General features: G+C 38.6%; 1 protein-coding gene across 4 annotated transcripts in view; it reads left to right on the forward strand.

The window, feature by feature from the left end:
• Positions 1 to 22,262, forward strand: part of CYFIP1 (cytoplasmic FMR1 interacting protein 1) — a 74,506-nt gene that overhangs the window by 16,742 nt on the left and 35,502 nt on the right. For 2 of the 4 annotated variants that reach the window (XR_015801610.1, XM_014892426.2), the window contains exons 2-21: positions 1,255 to 1,378; positions 1,942 to 2,031; positions 2,825 to 2,902; positions 3,947 to 4,048; positions 5,480 to 5,661; positions 6,714 to 6,810; positions 6,947 to 7,075; positions 8,411 to 8,515; positions 8,677 to 8,768; positions 10,002 to 10,119; positions 10,809 to 10,931; positions 13,448 to 13,573; positions 13,870 to 14,036; positions 15,809 to 15,956; positions 17,819 to 17,972; positions 19,188 to 19,344; positions 19,892 to 19,988; positions 20,333 to 20,409; positions 20,506 to 20,614; positions 21,226 to 21,345. Coding sequence is in view for 3 of the 4 variants with exons in the window: in XM_014892426.2 (XP_014747912.1) it covers positions 1,262 to 1,378; positions 1,942 to 2,031; positions 2,825 to 2,902; positions 3,947 to 4,048; positions 5,480 to 5,661; positions 6,714 to 6,810; positions 6,947 to 7,075; positions 8,411 to 8,515; positions 8,677 to 8,768; positions 10,002 to 10,119; positions 10,809 to 10,931; positions 13,448 to 13,573; positions 13,870 to 14,036; positions 15,809 to 15,956; positions 17,819 to 17,972; positions 19,188 to 19,344; positions 19,892 to 19,988; positions 20,333 to 20,409; positions 20,506 to 20,614; positions 21,226 to 21,345 (2,388 nt within the window). In the remaining variant the exon portion in view is untranslated. Of the gene's footprint in view, positions 1 to 1,254; positions 1,379 to 1,941; positions 2,032 to 2,824; positions 2,903 to 3,946; positions 4,049 to 5,479; positions 5,662 to 6,713; positions 6,811 to 6,946; positions 7,076 to 8,410; positions 8,516 to 8,676; positions 8,769 to 10,001; positions 10,120 to 10,808; positions 10,932 to 13,447; positions 13,574 to 13,869; positions 14,037 to 15,808; positions 15,957 to 17,365; positions 17,514 to 17,818; positions 17,973 to 19,187; positions 19,345 to 19,891; positions 19,989 to 20,332; positions 20,410 to 20,505; positions 20,615 to 21,225; positions 21,346 to 22,262 lie in introns of those variants that run through there. The other 2 variants (XM_014892418.2, XM_088159940.1) reach the window with 2 other exon arrangements.

Genomic DNA, 22,262 nt, shown 5'->3' on the forward strand with positions numbered 1-22,262 from the left:
AGCCCTTCCTTGGGGATAAAGATGCTGTTTCTGTGGATCTTTCTCCAGGAATCTATAATTAGGCAAGAGAAAGTGAGGAGGTGTTTCTACCAGGCCAATAAAAGTGCAGCAAATGGTGGGATCACCAGCCCATACCAGCTGTCTTGTAGTGAGGTTTTGTCAAAGCTGCCTTGGGATCTGCTTGTACCCTCCCTGCATGTGGGAATGGAACAGGTCCACAGTTCCATGCCAAGTCAGGTACTGCTCCTCTGGGATATGGGTGCTCAGTGTTCCTTTCCTCCTGGTTAGAGCTGAGGGCAGTGCTCAGCTGCTTCTTGCACCATAGGTGTATGGTTTTTCTCCGGTAAATGGAGGAAAATAACTTGCAAAATAAGAGACATCTTGTTTAGAGATATTACCTTAAAAATCAATATTTTTTCACTCCACTAAGGAGAATGAGTATATAATTATATAAAAGTGGATGACTGAGTTGTTCCACCTCACGTTTTCTTCCTAAATTTTCACATCATCACAGAAGGGGTAAGGTTGGAAAGGACTACAGTTGCTCACCTGGTCCAACCTCCCTGCTGAAGCAGAGTCATCCTGAAGTGCATGGCACAGGATTGCAGCCAGACAGTTCTTGAAAAGTTCCAGTGAAGGAGACTCTAAAATTTCTCTGGGCAACCTGTTCCAGTGCTTGGTCAGTGGTCACAGATGGCCCAGATTTCTTCCCATTGCTGTTCTTGGTTTGAAACCCCAGGCAGTGGCAGCAGTCAAAGGTTTACGGAGATTGCCATGGCCCTGAGGGCTCTAACATCAACTACCCAAAGCTGCAGATCTGGATGTCCTAGGACATGAAACACTGGAGGCTGCTGGCACCTTTTGACAGCCTGGTCTCCTGAAGATGATGTAGTTGTAGAAGCTGTAGTGTATAAAAGCACATTGGCTCAAGCCTGAGCTTTAGAATCATCCTTTCCTGTATTTTTGGTGTCCAACAGTGGGGGAGGAGAAATGTTTCTCAAGTCCTAAAAGGAAGGACGAGGGTATTAGTCTCGAAAGTTTTATTTAAACTTGTATTTGAAAATCAACTGAGTTTCTGTTTGACTGTTTCCCTTCTGTTTTGGTCAAAGGGAAACTTCCCATTTCCCACAATATAAATAGTTGCCTACTCTTCATGTTACTCATTTGCTTACTGTGTATATAGTAACACATATAAAGTTATATCTATGTATATACATCTGCACAGCTATATGTATGTATATATTTTCTAACCAGGTGCAAAATGACTGCTCAAGTAACTCTGGAGGATGCCTTGTCCAATGTGGATCTCTTGGAGGAATTACCATTGCCGGATCAGCAACCATGTATTGAGCCCCCACCATCATCTCTTCTTTACCAGGTATTTTCTCATTATAGGAAAAAGTTTTTCCATTTCCCAGTGCTTTTAAGAAAGAGTAGTTTTGCCCAAAACCAAAGTGTGTTTTATTTGCAATATATATAAAAATTATTTTCCTAGAACTATAGAATGGTTTGGGTTGGAAGGGACTTTAAAGATCATGTAGTCCAACCCCTCTGTCATGGGTGGGAACACCATCTACTAGACCAGGTTGCTCAAAGCCCCATCCAGCCTGGTCTGGAAGACTTCCAGGGATGAATAAACCAAAACTTCTCTGAGCAACCTGTTTCAGTGCCTCATCACCCTCGCAGTCAATAATTTCTTGGTAATACCTAATCTAAACCTACTCTTAGTTTGAATCCATTCCCATTTGTCCTGTCACTACATGCTCCTGTACAAAGTTCCTCTCCAGCTCTCTTGCAGGACCCCTTTAGTTCCTGGACATTGCCGTAAGTTCTTCCAGAGCCTTCTGTTCTCCAGGCTGAAAAATGCCAGGTTCACAGTTTTCTTTCTTAGGAGAGATGCTGCTACAGAAGACTTAATTCCATCTTTTCCTTTCTCTGCAGCCAAACTTCAACACTAATTTTGAAGACAGAAATGCATTTGTCACTGGTATTGCAAGATACATTGAGCAAGCTACAGTCCATTCTAGCATGGTAAGTAGATGCTCTGATGCACACTTTTGTGTTACGTACAATAAAAGGAGAGGAATGCATCTTCTTGCAGTTCATGGTCAGATTTATGGTCCCAGAAAACAGGTTACCTACAGCACTTCCAGGAGGGAGTAAGATGGAAAAATGTGTCGGTTTTCTTTTTTTTTTTCCAAACACACTTCTTAGAATTTTTTTTAATTGCCTTTCCTCTTGAGCAACTAATGTTGTTAGTTGCTTTCATGTCATTCTTGGAAAATTAGGAATAATACATAATTTTATAATTCTAGAGGCCAGTTCACAAATGGTGGAATGGGCAGATAAAGCACCTGGTTATATGCTACTGAAAATTATTTATGTTTACATCAGCCTACTTTTACTCCTTTACCTGTTTTGATTGTTTGGATATTGTTGTACCTTTCCTTTGCCATGTAAAAAATTATTCTGCATGTGCTGACTCTTTCATTCTTGAACATTCCACCTGGGGTCCCTGAGTTTAAAAGGAAGAATAAGCACCATCCAATCACCCTCCCCTACTCCAAGATTAGCATTTATATTTATACTTGTAGGTCACAGTGTCATTAGTTTTGGGAAGAAAGAACAACACACAAACCGGTATGATCTGGGGAGATAATAACTGATGATGCATCGTTCAGCATGCAATATATGTGTGTTTGTACATATACATTCTGGTAAGAGAAATAGGTTCATTTGGACAAGGGCTTGGAATGATAAAAGATACATGGATATAATCCTTTTGTATTACAATTCCTAATTATACTGTGTGTCTTCCTTACAGAATGAAATGTTAGAAGAAGGTCAGGAATATGCAATCATGTTATACACATGGAGAAGCTGCTCAAGAGCCATTCCCCAGGTAATGGATGAAAATTCTACTGCCATGCAGCATGGGAGCTTCTATCTTATTTTAGTGTGGAGTTACACAGAAAGAAATTTGTCACTGAGATCCAAAGTGGAGTCTGCTTTGATTCCTGAATTGTTTAGTTGGGCATGCCATAGAACAGTGTCTTTTAGCACTTGGGCACCAGTTGGACTTTATTTTTTTTTAAGGCATTTTATAGCAATACCTCATGAGGTTTGTGTCAGTCTGACTTTTTGGTTCAAGAGTGGTATAAGGGTAATGTGCTTTAAAAGGAAGATTTCTGATTGTGGGATCTGCTTAAGTCAGCATTTCATTTAAGAGAATGGACTCTTCCCACTCCCCAGTTTAATACTTGAATTCAAAACAGGTAGCATAGCATGTAACAATTAACATTCAGGTTAAATATGTAAGTTTCTAGACATTACTGCTCCAAGATAGCCACTTTCTAAAGGTCAGAGCTACACAGTGCTTTCTTGATCTGTATACAGAAAAAGCCCTGCTGTGAATAGGGCACAAGTCAGCTTCAAGTATCTGGGAGTGGCTGTACAGGAATGGGGTGGGAAGAATATTGAGAGGAGTCAGAAAACTGAACACAATTATTACCATGAGTTGACTCCTTCTTGTTTAATGAATTTGTAATGCAATTATTTTTATACTGAAATGCAAGGAAGGCTTATCCTGTGGTTTCAATATTTAGAGTGGAGATCAGGTAGCCTGTTTTAATTTACAGTTCCGGCCCTATTTTAGTGCATGATTTTTGAGCAAGTGGCTTCATGTGGAAAGGTTACACCCTATACACACTACAGATGTGTTTGACAACTAAATTACTTGCTGTAAAGTAGTAGGAAAAATCTTAGATTGTTTTGGGATTTTTTACGCACAATAAAGCTTAGAAGATTAGCATAGGGTTACCAAACCTGGAAATTTTTGTCTTTAAGTTTGTATCGTTAGGATGGTAATGCATTTTCTTAGGATCTTAGTTGCTGGGGCTTTATCAGACAAAGTTCCAGATATAATAACCTCTTTAATTATCCACAGGTCAAGTGCAACGAGCAGCCTAACAGAGTAGAAATTTATGAGAAAACTGTGGAAGTTCTGGAGCCGGAAGTCACGAAACTGATGAATTTTATGTACTTTCAGGTAAAAGGAATGGAAACAAAATTTGTCAGTAGGCTTGTCATTTTATATTCCTGCTTTGTCTACTTCATACTGTGTGCTCAGGTACTGAACTTAGTCATTATGTGTTAGAAAAAACACAACATAGTGTCTCACAGAAGGGTAGAATTTTTTAGGCCTATCTTAAAAACTTGAATCAATCTCTATGAAGACTTTCAACATAAAATCAGAAGTTATTACCTTATGCAGAACATGGGGACAGAGATCTGTCACTTTAGGAAGAAAGGAAATAGAAATATAATGTTTTTCACATGTATAATAAGAGCAGCACAGAAACCATTTGCTGGGGAATGAGGGATCCACAAGTCTGGGCAGCAGAGCAGCAGGTGCAGCTTTGCTATGGTGATTCATAACTGAGGCAAGCTAACCCAGTTGTTGTGACCTGCCAGCCACCCGAGCTGGAGAATAGCAGTCTGTCTTGCCTTCTCCTCCCTCCTGGCAGCTTGCCATCTATTTCAGTGGACTGAGGATGTTTCCAGGCATTATTCAGACATGGAGCAACTAGAGCCTGTGAGGCCTGGAGCACGCAGGAAGGAGGAGATTGTTTGCACTCACTAAGACCCCCGCTTGGAAAAGACAACAGGAAATGTTACATTTCATTCAATCTCCTTTCATTCAAGCAGATTAGAGCTCTAAAGTCGGAACAGATTCCTTCTTTCATTTGAAGTTGCTGTCTTTTTCGTGTTTGTGATCTCCATCTGAAACGGCCCTGGTGTGCGCTTGGAAATAAGCCCTCAAATAAACACGTGCCAGGATGACTTAAGAGAGCTGGCATGTACAGTGTGCTGTGGATTTTTGTTTGTTTGTTTGAAGGGAGCATGCCTATAATTTGCCTTTTAATTCGTATATATTTCCTCACTGAAGAGCATGAAATCCCTTTTTTCTTAGGGATTTTAAACTTCATAGAATCACAGCATAGTTTGAGTTGGAAAGAGTCTTGAAAACCATATAATCTAACCCCTTGCAGTGAAAAAGGGATGGGGTACCCACAGCTTTTCTGGGCAACCTGTTCCAGTGCCTCACCACCCTCATTGTAAAAAACTTCTGCCTTATATCCAGTCTAAATTGACCCTCTTTTAGTTTAAAAAACATTACCCCTCGCCCTGTTTTTTATTTGTACTTTTAATTACTTTTATCTGCAAAGAAGAACCTTGGCTCTTGTGTCAGGCAAGATTGGTGGCAAAAATCACTGGTTACACTTGTAGCACACACCAAGTACACAGAGGAGGACCTGAAAGGCCTGTACTCATGCCTTGCTAGTTTTGCATGCTTTAAACGTTTTTCTGCTTCACTGGAGCTTTTCACTGGACCAGCTCTAGGAATATGATGAAACTTTTTTTCCCTGGAAATGTTATGGCGTTTACTTCCTGTTTTTCTGTCTTTTCCCCCCATTAGAGAAACGCAATTGAACGGTTTTGTGGGGAGGTGAGACGCTTGTGCCACGCAGAGAGAAGGAAGGACTTTGTGTCTGAAGCCTATCTGATCACACTGGGCAAATTCATCAACATGTTTGCTGTGTTGGATGAGTTGAAAAACATGAAGTGCAGCGTGAAGAACGATCACTCAGCCTACAAGCGGTAAGGGGCAGCAGGACCCGGCTTTGCTGCCAGGATTCAGGCCTCCCACGAGATGGCAGCAGTTGCTTTTTTTCTGACAGCTTTTTCTTCAAAAATATTCTCTGCACGCGTGGGACAAGCTACCTTAAACTGGGGATGGCTTGAACTGCAGTTAGGCAGTTGAGTACATTCGTTTTCTTTGTGCTATTCTTCCAGCAGCAGAAGGTTTTTCTGCCTTTAATGCCAATCTGTCAAGTATTTATGTCTTGGTATATGCTAAATGTAATGCATATACTTTGTTCAGTAAAGCTGCTGTTTCTAAGTTGGAGAGGAAGCTGGCTTTCTGGCCACTTGTGCTATTCCTATTCTGATCTATTCCTGGCATCCACTTTTGACATTTGTAGCTGAGAGTTGTTGTACTTGTTCTTAAGATGTTTCAGCTTTGCTGTTCAAAATCGTTGTGATTGCAGGTGTAGCAGGGAAGGGAGGGGATGAGATACATGTGGCCATATTTTGTACTTGAGCTGCCAGATGGTATCAGTATCTTCTGCTGAACACAGTGGTCAGAGCAGCAGGGCAAGACAGCCTTTATGCCAGCTCTAGCATCTATGGTCTTTCAGAGAAAACTATTCAATGACTAGCCAAATTTACCTGTGCTGCTTCTACTTATGTGAGATTTAGTTTCTGCCTCCACCTGTTGTAGTTGTTGTTGTGCCTAGAGACCTCTTAAACTTAATTGGTTTGCCTTTCTTTTTCATTGGAGGTGTGTTTCTGGAGTCCAAATGCTTGTTTTCTGGAAGACTGACTTCTCCTGGGCTGTTGAGTGGCTTGGATCTGTAGGGCCACAGCTGCACCCAGCTGAAGGATATAGCCAATGTTTTTTCATTTGTGTTTTATTGGACCTTCTAAGTAGGGCTGTAGTGAAGAATTTGGGATAGTAAACCAGTTAATGTGGATAAATTAAGTCCATCTCTCTCTTCTAGTGAACTTTTCACCTTTTTTTGAGGAGATAGATTTACTTACAAAAGTAAGTCTTGGCCAAGGGAAATTCAGTTTTTCTTCTGTTTTTAAAGAGCTGCTCAGTTCCTGCGGAAAATGGCAGATCCTCAGTCCATTCAAGAATCTCAGAACCTTTCCATGTTCCTTGCCAACCACAACAAGATAACGCAAGTAAGCTTGAATTGTCTTCTTGCAAGTTACCTAATGCTTTGCAAAAGTATTAAAATAAAGCTCATCCAGTTTGGTAATAATTTTTTCACATTCGGTGTAACTAGTTAACTGATATCCTTCTTTTTTTTTTCTCCAGTCTTTGCAGCAGCAGTTGGAGGTGATTGTTGGCTATGAAGAGCTGCTTGCAGATATTGTGACTTTGTGTGTGGACTACTATGAAAACAAAATGTATCTAACACCCAGTGAGAAGCATATGCTTTTGAAGGTAGGTTTCTTTTGGGCACAATATTAAAAAATGAATGTTGAGGCAGGCCACAGATGTTGGAATTCCAGATTGTTTCTGGTTGATTTTTTTTAAAGGAACCAGGTTAAGCAAATAATTCAAATTACTGCTTTTCCCCATCCTTGTCTTTTTGTTGTATTACATGCTAAAATTATTTGAAAGCTTTTAATCCATTTGTTTTTTTTTTACATAAATTGAAGTTGACCCATTTTAACTGCATCCAATTCTATGGAATTGTGTTTCTACGAAGTAGAATGACAGCAGAAAGGAACTACTGCATTTTATTTTAGATATGTGGCAAGATTGTTTCAAAAGCTTTTGGAAGTGAGGCTGTGTATCAAGTATCTTGAAAGTTAGGATTAATAAGTCAGTTTAGTTAGCTGGAGTATGTATCTGCAATAAGAGGGTGCTGGGCAGTGTGAAATGTGGCTGATATTATTAGCTGCATGTCTTTCAGTGGAAGAAAAAATACAGAGTAAAAGCTAAAAATCTGCCTCATGACAGATATTTTAAGTCACTTCAATGTTTAACTTTTGGAGAGCTGTTTATTAGGGGTAAACAAAAGTCTTCTAAAACCACACGTGAACTCTAGAGTATTTATGTTCTATCTACAAGTGTGACTTGTATTTAGGTCTTTTGTTCAGTAGAGATGCTTCAAGCACAGTAAGTTGCTCTGCTTGGCTCCTGTAAATACTAAATAGAATCACAGAATATGCTGAGTTGGGAGGGACCCACGAGGATCATGGAGTCCAACTCCTGGCCCTGCACAGGATCATCCCCAAGAGTCACACCATGTGCCTAAGAGTGTTGTCCAAACACTTCTTGAGCTCTGTCAGGCTGGTGCTGTGACCACGTTTTCCTGATAAATTTCTAACCTTATGTTAATCAAATACCTTGGACAAAATGTAATTAGATTTTTTTGGATGCTTTTAAGCTCTTGTGTGTATAATTCAGAGAGGCACTGAATGCCAGAAAAGCAGTCACTCAGAATAAAATGGAAGTGAAAAGAAAAGCTCCAAAAATAGCCAGACTCTCATTTCAGTCAGATTTTTGGTTTTTTATGCTAAGCCTTTATACAAACAAGCAGTATCTTTTTTTAAGGGGAACAGATCAGGCTAATGTTAATGTAAAAACCTAATACAGGTGAAAAAGAATAGTACAGAAATATATGTATTTGAAAATATATTCTGTTTGAAGGAGGTTGGGTATTTCAGGACTGGTTTTAAAATGTTACTTTTTAAATTATACGAAGAACAGACTTACAGGTTTTTAGTTCTGAGTTCCTTTTGTCGAAGGCTTAACTTTTTCCTTTTTCAGGTGATGGGCTTTGGATTATACCTGATGGATGGAAGTGTCAGTAACATCTATAAGTTGGATGCAAAGAAAAGGATAAATTTAGCCAAGATAGACAAGTACTTTAAGGTTGGTTAAGATGTGATTTTAAAGGTAGTTTCTCTTGCATTTTAAATATATTTAAATAGAAAAGATCACCTCTTTGGGTTATAATATGGGTAAATAATGGTTTCTGTTCACCACGATTTGTCTTACTAATTTATCTAATCTGATTTGTTCCCTGTGTACAGCAGTTGCAGGTTGTCCCACTGTTTGGTGACATGCAGATTGAACTTGCAAGATACATTAAGACCAGTGCCCATTATGAGGAAAATAAGTCCAGGTAGGAAGGAGAAAGAAACAGAATGGAGCATCTGGGATAGGGAAGATCTGACCCTTGGAGTATATTTTCATACTCACCTGTTAGTCCGTGGGTCTGTGGTAACTAAGAGGATTTTCACTTCAGCATCTTTTTGGTGTGGGTATTTCACGATTAATGTAATTCATGTAATGGATACAACTGGAGAAACAGATGATTAAAAAACCTTTCTATGCTGCTGAGCTCATTCTTGCATCTGTGACATTTCTTATCATCTGGATTGGAAGAAATTAATTTTATCTTACACTAATTTAGTTTTTATTTTTTCTTTTAAATGTGAAACTTTCTTTAAAAGAAATGAAGGATTTTACTAAGAAAGGTGAGCAGTAGTAGTGCATGGGTGAATAGGCATGTGTACATTGTACATGGAGCAGCAACTTAGCTTGTATCCCCCTTTTTTTTTTTTGGCTAGGTGTACAGCACAGCAAAATGGTGGGAAAATGCAGCCAGTTGTTACATTAATGGATCCATGTTTTTTGGTTATTGCTTTGTTTTAGTGAACCTTTCTGTGCTCCTCCAAGACCTTGCCTCCAGTTACATGAATTTAGAATGTTGTGCTTTGCATTTTAATTCCTGCAGAAAAAATTGCATAACTTGCATGTAATTGCTAAGAGAAAATCAATGGCAGTGGGCCTACTGAGCTACTAAAATATGAGGCTACTTAACATGACATTCTTGGTAGCATGTTTTTTGTGTGCCTCTTTATAACATGTTAATAGTACTTGATAATGCCTTTTTTATAGCTGGGAGCGTACTATACACTCTTCAGAGTTCAACAATAATAAAAAATATCTGCAGGTGGCTAGATGTATCTTACAGCCTATACCTGTACTTCTGCCCTACCTTTTAATCCTTTTTGGTCTTGTTCCTAAGTGCCCTTGAAGAGAGATGCTGGTTCATATTTCATAGCAGCAGCCTTTAAAAAACAAAAACTCCCGAAACAGACACAGTTTTTTTTTTTTTGTAAGACTTGGAAGAAGTGCTGTTTGAACTCAGAAGGGCAGTGCATCACTAATGGCTTGTGCAGGGTTAGAGGAAGAGGTGTGAAGAGAGGAAAAACCTCAAACAACAGAGAAGGAAAATGTGTAAAAAAAAAAAAAATAGAAGCAATGCATTGTGGATCTTTCTTTGCAGTATCACTTGTGCTGTTTATTGTCAAAACTGATTCAGGTGGGGTTTTTTTGTGTTCTGAACCAGATGGACATGCACATCTTCCAGCAGTAGTCCTCAGTACAATATTTGTGAGCAGATGATCCAAATCAGAGAAGACCATATGCGTTTTATATCTGAACTGGCTCGTTACAGCAACAGTGAGGTGAGTGGAGTTAGAGCTACATGTGCAAATTGCACGGCACTCATTAACAGTTATTATTAAGTATCTGAAAATCAGATAAATCTCTGGCTAGCTAAATGACAAAGCTTGGCCACCTGAGTCAAGAAAAGCTGAGTGCAGGTCTAATCCCCACTCTCTGAATTATATATTTGTACTATTTAAATTTAACATAATAATGACACATCATACAAACTCTAACGTCCTTCTGCCTCTTTCTCTCTATGTATCTCAGATTTATCCTAGTAATTTTGGTATGTCTCATTTAGAATATGCTGTCTTGTCCTTACTCCAAATAGGTACTTTTAACAGTTTAAATTATGTTAAGAGATTAGTAAAAGAATACAGAAATGCATATGTGTACACACACTCATATATATATATAGTATAGAGAGTCAACAAGTAGAAGTAACTATGTATATTGTATGTAATTGATATATTGAATTCATCTGCAACAATATTGTGGTCATTAGGGATACCACTGGTTTCCATCTCTTGACCAAAATCTGTGAAGTTTTGTAAGTCTCTAGAAGAAAAAAACTGATGCTAGATGGTAAAGCAGGTGTTGGTATATGATGCTGATTTAGTGCTTCAAGTGATGTAGAAATTTGGCTGTAGATGCTGAATACAGCATGTTCTGATGTGGATTTTTTTTTTTTTTAAATAATGTCTAGGTAGTGACTGGGTCTGGTCGACAGGAAGCTCAAAAAACAGATGCAGAATATCGGAAGCTCTTTGATCTCTCTCTCCAAGGCCTGCAGCTTCTCTCCCAGTGGAGTGCCCATGTCATGGAAGTGGTATGTTACATGGGAAATAAAACCAAATTAAAAAGATGTGGCTTGGTGAGGCTAGACAGGATAAATTGGTTTTGCTTTACTGGACTGAAAAATACATGTTATGTTTTCAAAGGATCAAAGAATATTCTGAGTTGGAAGGGACCCAAAAAGAATCTTCTTCTCTTAGTTTCCCTCTTCCTTCTTCCTTTGCTGCTTTTCTCCTTCTGCTTCAAACCTCATTCCTAGAAGATGGCACATGAAGTTCTCAGAGTCTAGGAGTAATGTTACTGCTTTGAAGATCCAGTTGCTCGTAGCTCACAGTACATTCAACTTGTTCTATTTAATGGATAGGCTGTCCCCTGTGAACCTTTACCAGATGTTTTAATGTCATTCTTGATACAAACATTTTGTAGACCAAGACTTCATAATTTCCTTCTAAATGCTGTTTAAAATTATATTGTTAGAAACATCTGTAGTGACATGCAATCATCGAGGAGGTGATAAAACAGCTCCAACTGGCTGTGTTTAGACATCACCACTGAGTAAATTGAATGTATGTATGGTTTTAACACACAAAAATGGATGGAAGGGCTACCATTGGCTTTAGATTGAGCTTTTGGTCAAAAGGAAAGTAAGTGCAGGAAAAAGAAAATGTGAGAGGAGATGAGGAAGGGGAAACATGCTGAGTTGCTTCTCTGTATTGTAATAATTTATTTTAAAAATAGATGCCAGTCAGAAAAGTGAATGTGCTTTTTTCCAATAAGAAGCTGCTTAAGGCAGAAATTGAAGGAGAGGATGCAGGAGTCCTTGTTGTGCCACAGACATTGGATAGAAGCTGTGTGCCATAGTTGAACCAAAACATGTTCTAGGAAGGGTTGAAACGTGACTTACTGTATGAGAGAAGCCGGACTTGCTCCTCTTCTGCCTCAGATGTCTCAGGGAGCATGAAATAATTTGCACTATGCAACTCCAGTACAGTCAGAGTGGGCATAGCTGGAGAACCAATTTTCTCTCTCATTTTTATTTTTAATTGCCTCTTTTAAAAGCCAGTAGATGAGTCATGCTTTTCCCTGTATTATTCTATTCCTATTTAAATCCACAGTGTATTTAATGGTGAAAATCTTGTTCTCCTTTTCTCTTCTTAAGAGAGGTTGCTGTCATCTATTCTTACCTTTGCAGCTCCTAGACTTGCACCCTTTCTTTCTGTCATCACAAATTGCTGCATCCAAGGTCTCTTCACAATGAAAATCTTCCTGTTTTATTATATCTCTGAAGGAAGTCTCTCATTCTTAGCTCTGTTTTTATCCTAGTCATTCCAGAGCAAACTTTCTCTGAGCATCACAGCAGGTTTTTTCGCTATTCTCAGTGCTTTTCATTGTCTTTCTAGTTTGTATTTATGGATTCCCATAAATACTTCTCATCTAAGTTCAAGTTTGTGTTCACCTTCTTCCTGTCCTAGTGAGAATTTATTCTCATATGGAGTATCCTAATTATTTACCTGTCTCTACCTTCACTGAGTATCCATGAACCTAGTTACATGCATCGTGTTCAGATAAAAACTTGCAGCATATGTTTGATATGCATCTTAACCCTGTCAGTTTAATGCCCCCAAAGAACTTCATCTTTGTTTAATAATTTCCACAGTGTCCTATTTGTAGCATTCAGGTTACAGGGTGGGATGCTCCCCTTTGCTGTAGATGAATTGGTGCTGTTAATCCATTGTAGGCAAATTTATATTGCTCTGTAATCTAACATTTACGTTAAGGTGATGTAAACGAGATCTTACTATGTGCTGAACTCAAACGGTGAGAAAATTGTATTTAAATGTGACTAGAATTTTTCACTTGAGGTACCCTGATGAATATTAGGCTAGCCTGGCACTGCTCGGGAACATTTTGAGCTGTGCTAGCAATGACTGAAAAGGCAGTATTTAAGAGAAGTGCATACTTTGCAGATCATATTGTCACAGATAATACAGCTATTTACACACCTTTCAGCCAATTAAACTTAAAAATCAACCCTCCCCCCCCAAAACCTCAACAACCCAAACCTGTAGTTTTCTGGTTGTGTTTTGAAATCTAAATGTGAATATTTCATCAAGTAGAAAGGTCCTCTTTTTCTGTGTGAATCTGATGGATTTTTTTTTCTTATATTCTGAAGTCTTTCTGTGTTTCTCACATGTGAAGTAGAGAAGGAACTTTTGCCTGTGTTAACATTTGCACAGTAAAAAACGCCCTTAAGTGCGATACCTGTTGAGTTTGAGTTGCATTTCTTTGGAATAATACAGAATCACTGGTTTTCAGGAAAAGTTTTTAGGATAATTATTGTTTGGCATTTCCACCAGATAGTAGTTTCAGAATTTATGCAAAGTTTGAACATACTGCCAAATACTATTCTTCATATATTCATGAAAACACTGTGGTATTTCTCAAAGCATGTTATTTGTGTCCAGCTGTGTTTTGTGTTTCTCAGGCATTTTTGTCTCTTTTTGTTTCCCCCATCTTTTTTTCTCCCTCTTCTGCCTTGTGAACTTGCAGTACTCGTGGAAGCTGGTTCACCCAACTGACAAATATTCTAATAAAGATTGTCCTGACAATGCAGAAGAGTATGAAAGAGCAACAAGATACAATTATACTAGTGAGGAGAAGTTTGCTTTGGTTGAGGTAAGAGAAATGCTTCTCTATAGGGATTTTCCAAAGATTAATTCTATACAAAAGAAAACATTCTCTCTAAGCATTTTGCATATCCAGTGCAAAAAGACAGCCTGCCCTGTGCTGACTCTGAAACAGTGTGTGTTCCTCCATTCAGTATATAGGAGGAGCACAGCAAATCCATCCTTTTTTGTTTGTAACTTGTTAATTCTTCTGTTCTCATTTTTTTTGTATTTAAAAATGCACTGTTTGTACAAATATATAAACAAAATAAGAAAAATACATTTGTCTGGGGTTTTATTTTGCAGGTGATTGCCATGATCAAGGGTCTTCAGGTGCTGATGGGACGAATGGAAAGTGTTTTCAATCATGCCATTCGTCATACAATTTATGCAGCTCTTCAGGACTTTGCCCAGGTCACACTTAGGGAGCCATTAAGACAAGCCATTAAAAAGAAGAAAAATGTCATTCAGAGGTAGCATTACTGTTTTCATCTTTTTCTGTGTTCTTTCCTCCAGACTTGAGTAGATTAGTTGCAGAATTGCACAGATGTTAAATTCTACCTCTCTAAGCCTGTACTCCCAATCTGTCTGGCATTCGTGGTTAGCTTGGTTGGATAGGAATGGGAAGTTGAAGTCTGAAGTTAAAAATTAATGGCTGCCACCATGGTTGCAGCAGGAGTCCAGGCTTTCCTAAGCCTTTCAGGACGACTTTAGGAAGTCTTGTGTTCCCTGTTGTTTATTTTTATTTTAAGAAAATACAAATGCACTAATCTTGCTTTCAGTATTACTGTATGTGTTTTGAAGAAAGGTTTCACTGTCCACTTTATGATTCCAGTGTTTCCTTTCCTTGTGTCCCATGTTTATCCACTCTCTCTTCTCTCTGCCTGTCTTAGCATTCTGTCTTATTTCTCAGCTTCTGCTGCTTTTGGGTTATTAGCCTTACACTTCTCTTCTAGTGCTCCATCTGCCCACACTGATTGGTGACATTTCCTGACCTTATTTTTTTGTCCCTAATTGTTTGCTTTTAATTTTGACTTGTTTGTCATTTGTTTACTCCCACATTTCATTGCAAAGCTCTTAGAGGTGAAAGTCCTTAGCTAATTAAGCTTTTGCTAAATGCTCTGACTACCACAAAAATATCACCCTAAGCTAAAAATAAATAAATTGCTCCATATTATCAGGCTTATAGGGAGAGTCTTTTTGTCGCAGGATTTTAATGAAATAGAAAAATATTACTTTCATACCTGCTCAGATTTGGGATGAGACATTTTCTTGATCATTCAGTGTGCCACAGAATATGTCTGACTGTGTTCCTGGCAGGTATCTGAGTTCCAGTTTAGTATTTGGAGCTAAAAGTATGAAGCTGTTTGTATAAATTTCAACTCAATTCTGGAATCTGAATTACTTCTGGAAACAGGAATTCTGTTTTTTCATTTCAAGCCACCGTTGTCTCTCTTTAATTTGGTTCATAATCTCCTTTGGTTTGATTGAATATTAATTGAATTCATAGTGAATATGTATACATATTAGTATGAATGTGGTTTGATTGATCCAGCTCTTGGGTCCTCAACACAAGAAAGATGTGGACCTGTTAGAAAGGGTCCAGAGGCCACGAAGATGATCAGGGGGCTGGAACACTTCTGATATGAAGACAGGCTGGGAAAGCTGGGGTAGTTCAGCCTGGAGGAAGGAAGGCTCTGGGAAGCCTTATTACAGCTTTGCAGTACCTCAGATGGGTTTATGACAAAGAGGGAGAAGGACTTTTTATGCAGGCATATAGTGACAGGACAAAAGGCAATGGTTTTACTGAAAGAGGAAGGCAGGTTTAGATTAGGTGTTAGGAAGAAATCCTTTATTTGGAGGATAATGAAGCACTGTAACAGGCTGCCCAGAGAAGTTGTGGATGCCCCATCCCTGGAAGTGTTCAAGGCCAGGTGGAATGGGGCCCTGAGCAACCTGGTCTAGTGGAAGGTGTCCCTGCCCTTGGCAGGGGGAAAGTTGGAACTAGATTGTCTTTAAGGGCTCTAGACTACCTTTTTTGATAAACAGCATGGAGTGGTTATCTTGTGGATGTATCATTCTTGAAGACATTGGTGAAATTCTTTATTCTTGGTTGGAATTACCCTGAGCTGCTGAATGCTGTTGCAAAGTTCCTGTGCTAGTGGAAGAATGCTTAAAAAAAGTAAAGTGTTCTGTCAGAGCACTTGGATGCGGGGCAGTCTGAAGCCGTGGGAATTGTGTTCAGTGTTTTGCAGGCCATCAGGAAGACAGTGTGTGACTGGGAGGCCGGTCACGAGCCGTTCAATGACCCAGCTCTAAGGGGAGAGAAGGACCCCAAAAGTGGTTTTGACATCAAAGTCCCAAGACGTGCAGTTGGACCCTCCAGCACTCAGGTATTTTCCTGTCTGGTGGTTGTGATATCTGTCAACAATTATTGCATGAGGTGTTTTCTTTCTGTCCTGAACTATTTTAAAATTGCAAGGTTTTATTGTGGTCTTTTTTTAATGCTAAAAATCTACTGTTTTATATTTGCAAAATGTTATGCACTTAATCAAGATCCTCTGCCTGGATTATTGTAATTTTCTACTCTGATACATAATTTTTCCAAGTGTTCAGTCTCTTTAATTTGATTTTCTGGGAACGAATATTTTCTCATTGAGCTCCTAATGTTTTTTGAATAATAATTTTGAACTATTTGAATTGTTTCTTGACTGACTCAAGACTGACTTTATCTCTGGTATGGCTGATGAAATTTTTTTTGTTAAATCACACTATTCAGTAGATGTCTAGTAGTTTTAAAATCTGTTTAAAATATAAATGAATGTCTGTTAAAATATGGCAAAGTATATGACTTCTGACAGAATCCCTCGCAGCGTTCAGTGAATGATAAAGCTGGTCCCTAGAATCTAATTTCTCTACTGCTGCCACTAAAATGAGATATTTCAAATGTTTTTTGTGGTAGTCATCAAAATCCCATACCAAGATGCTCATTCTTGTTACCTCCATGTAGTTTTTATTTCATTTTTTATTTCATTTGTGGCTTTGTTTGGAGAGTGTATGGTCTGATATTCATAGCTCATTTGAGAAAATGAGGTATTGAGCACTTGGGGTGAAAAATTGAAGGCAACTGTGGTTTGTGAAAGCAATCTTTTAATACCTAAAATCTGTGGGAAAGAGAGCACGTATGGTTAATAATTTTGGGTAATAAAAAGTTGCTTAATTTGTGATAAGATTGATTTAATGAAGATTTTGTTTTGATAATTGCAGAAAAATTGTTTTGATTTCTAATTTCCTGGGGTGAAAGAAAAGGTTAAATATCACCAGCAGTTTGCTTCTCCTGTGCTTTAAGAGCTTTGCTTCACTTCGCAACAGGCTGTTTAGTGGTTCTATCTGCTCTTTCTGCTCTTGGGCTGCACACTTGTCTGTCTGGGCAGACAGGAAGGCAAGAGGTCAAATACATCCATTTTAGATAGGTTTTCCTCAGTTTCATGCAGCTCTAAAATGGCTGTGTATGAATGGGTAATCGGTGCTACCTGGAAATCTTTTCTAAATCATTTGATAAGCTAATGGCTCTCTGAGCATCCTCTGAAATGAATGGGAACTTTGCTTGAGGGAGCCCCAGATTGCAGTGATTATTCTGAAATACCTTTCTGTATGACCTCCTCTGCATGCTTACTGTGCTGCTTTTCATTTTTAACAAACTAACACGTTTTCTCTGCTTCTCTTTCCCGTTCCTTATTTACCCGTGTGTTTTTATTAACGGATTCTCTTCCCCTGCCTGCCCCTGTCTGTTGGTTTTTAGCTCTTCATGGTTCGCACTATGACAGAGTCCTTAAACTCTGCTGAGCTGTTGAAGCAGCTCAAGTCTCTGGGATTGGAAAAGCTATTGCATGTGACACACAAGTTTCTGAGGCAGTCCTACATCTATCCGCCTCTTTTAAACTTTGGTGGTAAGACATTACTTATTACTTTTACTTTATGTGGTGATGTGAACTGTTCCACTGCAAATGGTCTGCTGCTGAGTGTCAGTGGAGGTCCCCTTGTCATGGGTAGGCATTTGTGCTGGTGTGTAGGCTAGTGTTGCATCTGTTCCTCTTGCCTCGAAGGCTTTTATCCACACAGTGCCAGTTTTCAGTTTGAAGTGGAGCAGTCGCTTACTGATAGTAATTCTCAGTGTTGCTCAACTAATGTACCATGTGTATTTTCCTTTTTTCCCCTCCCCTTTCCACCATAATTGTTTCCTTTAATGATACAGCTTTACATGGTGAGAACTATGTTAGAGTCCCTCATTGCTGACAAAAGTGGTTCCAAGAAAACCTTGAGAAGTAGCCTTGAGGGGCCCACCATATTGGACATAGAAAAATTCCATCGCGAGTCTTTCTTCTACACTCATTTGATAAATTTCAGTGGTAAGATATGTAGATGATCAGTGTCCAGCTTAGCATGTCCTAACACCTCTAACACGACCTGGAAAATGTTTCCGATTGCCTAAGTCAACTTAACCTTTGGTTTATTTATCAAAAGCCTTGGTCTGTCCAAACTTTTTCTGAGATGGTATTTAGTATTGTGGTGGGATTTTTGACTTGTTATACGTTTGTTTCTAATGCGTCAAATTTCATATTGTTACCTCCCTTTTCTATTTTCTTTATGTATGTACTTATATAAACAATGAGCCTGTACGCATTGAAATTTTTTAAAGGAAGTAGTTTTTGTGTTTTGGGAGATTTTTTTGTTTTTGTTTTAAGTACAGAGGAAACAAATTCTCTGTTGTGGTAAATTCGATGTCATTTCACTACTCTTGCTATTCAGTTAATTGTAATCGGAAACATGCTGTCCTAAAGAATTCACCTACTGACATTGAGTGTACCTAGTCCTTGTCATCACCATGCTGTGTTGTCTTTCATTTTTGTTTTGCTGCTGGTCTCCTTTACCCTTGGAGAAGGGGGAGCCTTCTAGTATCAGTTGTAGTGCTGCTGGGGAACAGCGCCACAAAAGGTCTTCAGAAGGTCTTAGTGTAAAACGTTCATTCCTGTTTTAGTTCACAAGCCTTCAGGAAAAGAAGGATTGTACCAAGTGTTTTCTGGAGAGGTGGGAAGCACACCTCTGGGCCCTTGACAGCATCCTTAGAAGCTTGTTTTAATCCCTACTTCATGTGTCTTCCTGTCATTTCCTGCCCATCTAATCAACAGGAACATGTGGAGCAATTCAGTCCTCCACAGGGAGGGATGGTACTGGTAGTTCCAGTGTAATTTTGCCTCCTTCACTTGCTGCTTCCCAAATTCAGTGTATGGCTTTCTCAGTCCCCAAATGAGAAATTAAACTAGAAATCCCTTTTTACTGGTGTATGCAGTTTTTATGTTTAACTGATAGTCTTGTCCACTTCCACTCTTTTTTTTTTTTTTTCCTGTAAGGCACCACTTTGGGGGCCAGTGAGGAGTTCAAAACTCTTATGAAAAGTCATGGGCTTTACATTTTGAATTTGCTTTAGATTATTTGGCCTATGTACAGCTCTAGTGATTTGCACCTGCTTTTTTTTGTTTTGCATTGCATCATCAGACTCACAGTTTTATTGTACCTGATGTATTTCTATAAGAAGTGTAATTCTCCCTTATTTATTCTGAAAGAAACCCTGCAGCAATGCTGTGATCTGTCCCAGCTGTGGTTCAGGGAATTCTTCTTAGAGCTGACCATGGGCAGAAGAATCCAGTTTCCAATCGAGATGTCCATGCCTTGGATTTTGACGGATCATATTTTGGAGACAAAAGAGGCATCAATGATGGAGTAAGACCCACTTGTGCTCTTCCACTGAATCATTATTCTTCATGATTGCCATTCCTTATTATAATGTTGCTGCTTTAATTGGTCTTAACAAGTAGTCATTGAGAAAGTATTCTGAGCATTAATAAAATTTTTGTCAAACATTTGCCCATTTTCAGATCCTCTATGTTTTTGGTTTTTTTTTTAAAGTAAGTCAAATGCTAAACCTTTCATATCGTTGCACTAGCCACGTATTTTGCTCCTTGAGTTCTCCTTACTTATTCTTCAAAGACCTCAAACATAATGTACAGTGGTAAAAGTGATGGACAGGTACATCTAGAAAAAAGTTTTAGACTTTTAACATATCTACACCTTTTCTTGAACCAGCAAATACTTTCTTAAAGGAAAAATCAGGATCCTTTTTATGTAAACGAAAAAAGAAAAAGATTCTGTTTTCGTGAACTACTTGTGAATTACAATATTGACTGGTTTACATCATCTTGACTGCACCATCCTAAAGAATCATGACTTATACACATGTAATTCTTGTGTTTTATTCTTTTTCTTGTAGGTATGTTCTGTATTCTTTGGACCTTTATAATGACAGTGCTCATTATGCACTTACCAAATTTAAGAAGCAGTTCCTCTATGATGAAATTGAGGCAGAGGTAAAGTAACCTTACCTACTGGAGAAAAATCATCTGTTCCTGCATGTGAAAATCATGCTAAAGGGCAAGGCCTTTGTAAAAGATTCAGAACAGCTGGAGATAGCAGAAAAACTGAGAAGAGTGACTAGAAGATGAGTAACTGATTGGGTGATATGTTGTGAGGAAACCTGTAGACCTGTGCAAAGATGCCTCACATTAATGCTGAAAATTGAATGACATCTTCTCTTGTACTGGAAAATTTGGATCTATTAACTTTCTTGACTGTTTGATGAACAGTGGGAGGTCTTAGATAAGCTCTTTTTTTAATTTTAAGTGTCTCTAAACATGATATTTTTCTCCCCAAGGTAAACCTGTGTTTTGACCAATTTGTCTACAAGCTGGCAGACCAAATATTTGCATACTACAAGGCAATGGCTGGCAGGTAGTTATTCCTTCTACTATGAGAGCTTTTCTTCACACTTTTCTGCTCTGCTTTGCTGTTTAGTATACGTTAAGTATTTTCTTCCTTTCTTCATAGCCTGCTTCTGGATAAACGGCTGTGTTCAGAGTGCAAGAACCAGGGAGCAACCATTCAGCTGCTGCAGTCCAACCGCTACGAGACACTGCTGAAACAGAGACATGTTCAAGTGAGTTAACTCCTACCATGTTGTGTTTGAGTTGCTTAGCAACTTTCCAGTGGTGTTGATTTATGTAGGTACACAAAACCCATTTTGTGCTTCATGTTCTGTCATCTTGGTAGCTTAACTGAACATTTGAGATCTGTTTTTTTGTCACATGAAAGTGTAAATTAAGAAAAAAAAATTAAAAGATCCCATTTTTATGCAAATGTCTGTTGCAGTTAAGAAAACACAAGCCAAATAAGAATGCCATGGGTGGTAGTGTTGTCTTCCTAGTAATGTCTTTCACCAGTGTTCAGTATGTTGTTGGCACAATGTCATGGAAGCATAAAATATAAGTACTTATAGTACTTTAAGTACTTCTAATGTAAGTACTTAAATGTAGATGAAATGTGTACTTTTACTTCTTTTTGTAAGAATTAGGACACAAATTCTAGTGTCACATTTGTTCATGAATTTATAAATTTTGTCCATCTGCTTTGTTTCAATGTGTTTGGGATGCAAGTTCACAAAGTGAGCGTCTGTTAAACTGTGGAGTCTCATGGTCCTTGTACAGTTTGTCTTGTAACCTGACTGTCAGTTCAAAACCTCCCAGCCTATTTTCCTTTGGTTTTTCCCAGCTCCTTGGCAGGTCCATAGACCTGAACCGCCTGATCACTCAGCGCATTTCGGCAGCCATGTACCGGTCGATGGAACTGGCCATCGGCCGATTTGAAAGCGAGGATTTGACTTCCATTGTGGTGAGTGTTGTGTTGTTTTGCCAGATCACTGACACAGCAGTTGAGGTGAAACAACCCCAAACCTATTGCAGCTGAGGGCTTTGGGAGTAAAGTTTAGAGAAGGTGTGTACTTGGAGCCATGTGAAAACAAGGAAAGCAGTCACCTTGTGATTTGAATTTTTGTAAGCACCCACTTCTGCCCATGCTTGTAGATAAACTGCAGATCAAAGAACCAGCCTTGTGCTTGGTAGAATCAAAATTCGTTTATTTACTCAGGCAGCTTGGTTTTGTAGCACGACAAAAATAATTTTTTTTGTGGAGAAATGTGATCTGACATACCTATGGAAGAAGAGCATCTGTGCAATATTGAGGTGTCCTTTTGAGTTAGTTTCCTGATTAAAATGCTAAAAACCAAATTTTATTTCAAGACAGCATGAATTTGACAAGTAAACATGCAGTCAGCAACAAAAATATCAGGCACATTCAATTCTGCTGGAATGAAAAATAAATCTAAAATGGTGCAAAGGAGTTTACTGTTCTTTCTGTAATAAGATTTTTACTAGTGACATTTGTCGTGCACTTAACTATATTGGTTTAATTTCATTCTTTACTGAAGAGAAATGAAATCCTGAGGCCCCTTGACTTCTGAATGCTTGGTTTTATAGCTTTGGATTATTGAAATGTAGTTTTTCTTTGTTACGTGCAGTACATTCTTAGAGGCTGAATGAACAGAAACTGTCAGTGATGTATTCCTTAGGTTACAGGTTCTCATTCTTTGAGTAAGAAAGTGACAGAACTAAGGGCTATCTTTTACTATGCTCCTCCTTTTTTTTGGGGGGGGGGGTTGTTGTTGTTTTTTGGGGGGGTTCTTTTTTTTTTGTTTGTTTGTTTGTTTATTTGGTGATCTTTTGTTTATTTTATGCAAAATATTTTCTCTT

The sequence above is a fragment of the Sturnus vulgaris genome, chromosome 2 (assembly GCF_052056855.1).
Source record: "Sturnus vulgaris isolate bStuVul1 chromosome 2, bStuVul1.hap1, whole genome shotgun sequence".
In the NCBI taxonomy this organism is placed as follows: Eukaryota; Metazoa; Chordata; class Aves; order Passeriformes; family Sturnidae; genus Sturnus; species Sturnus vulgaris.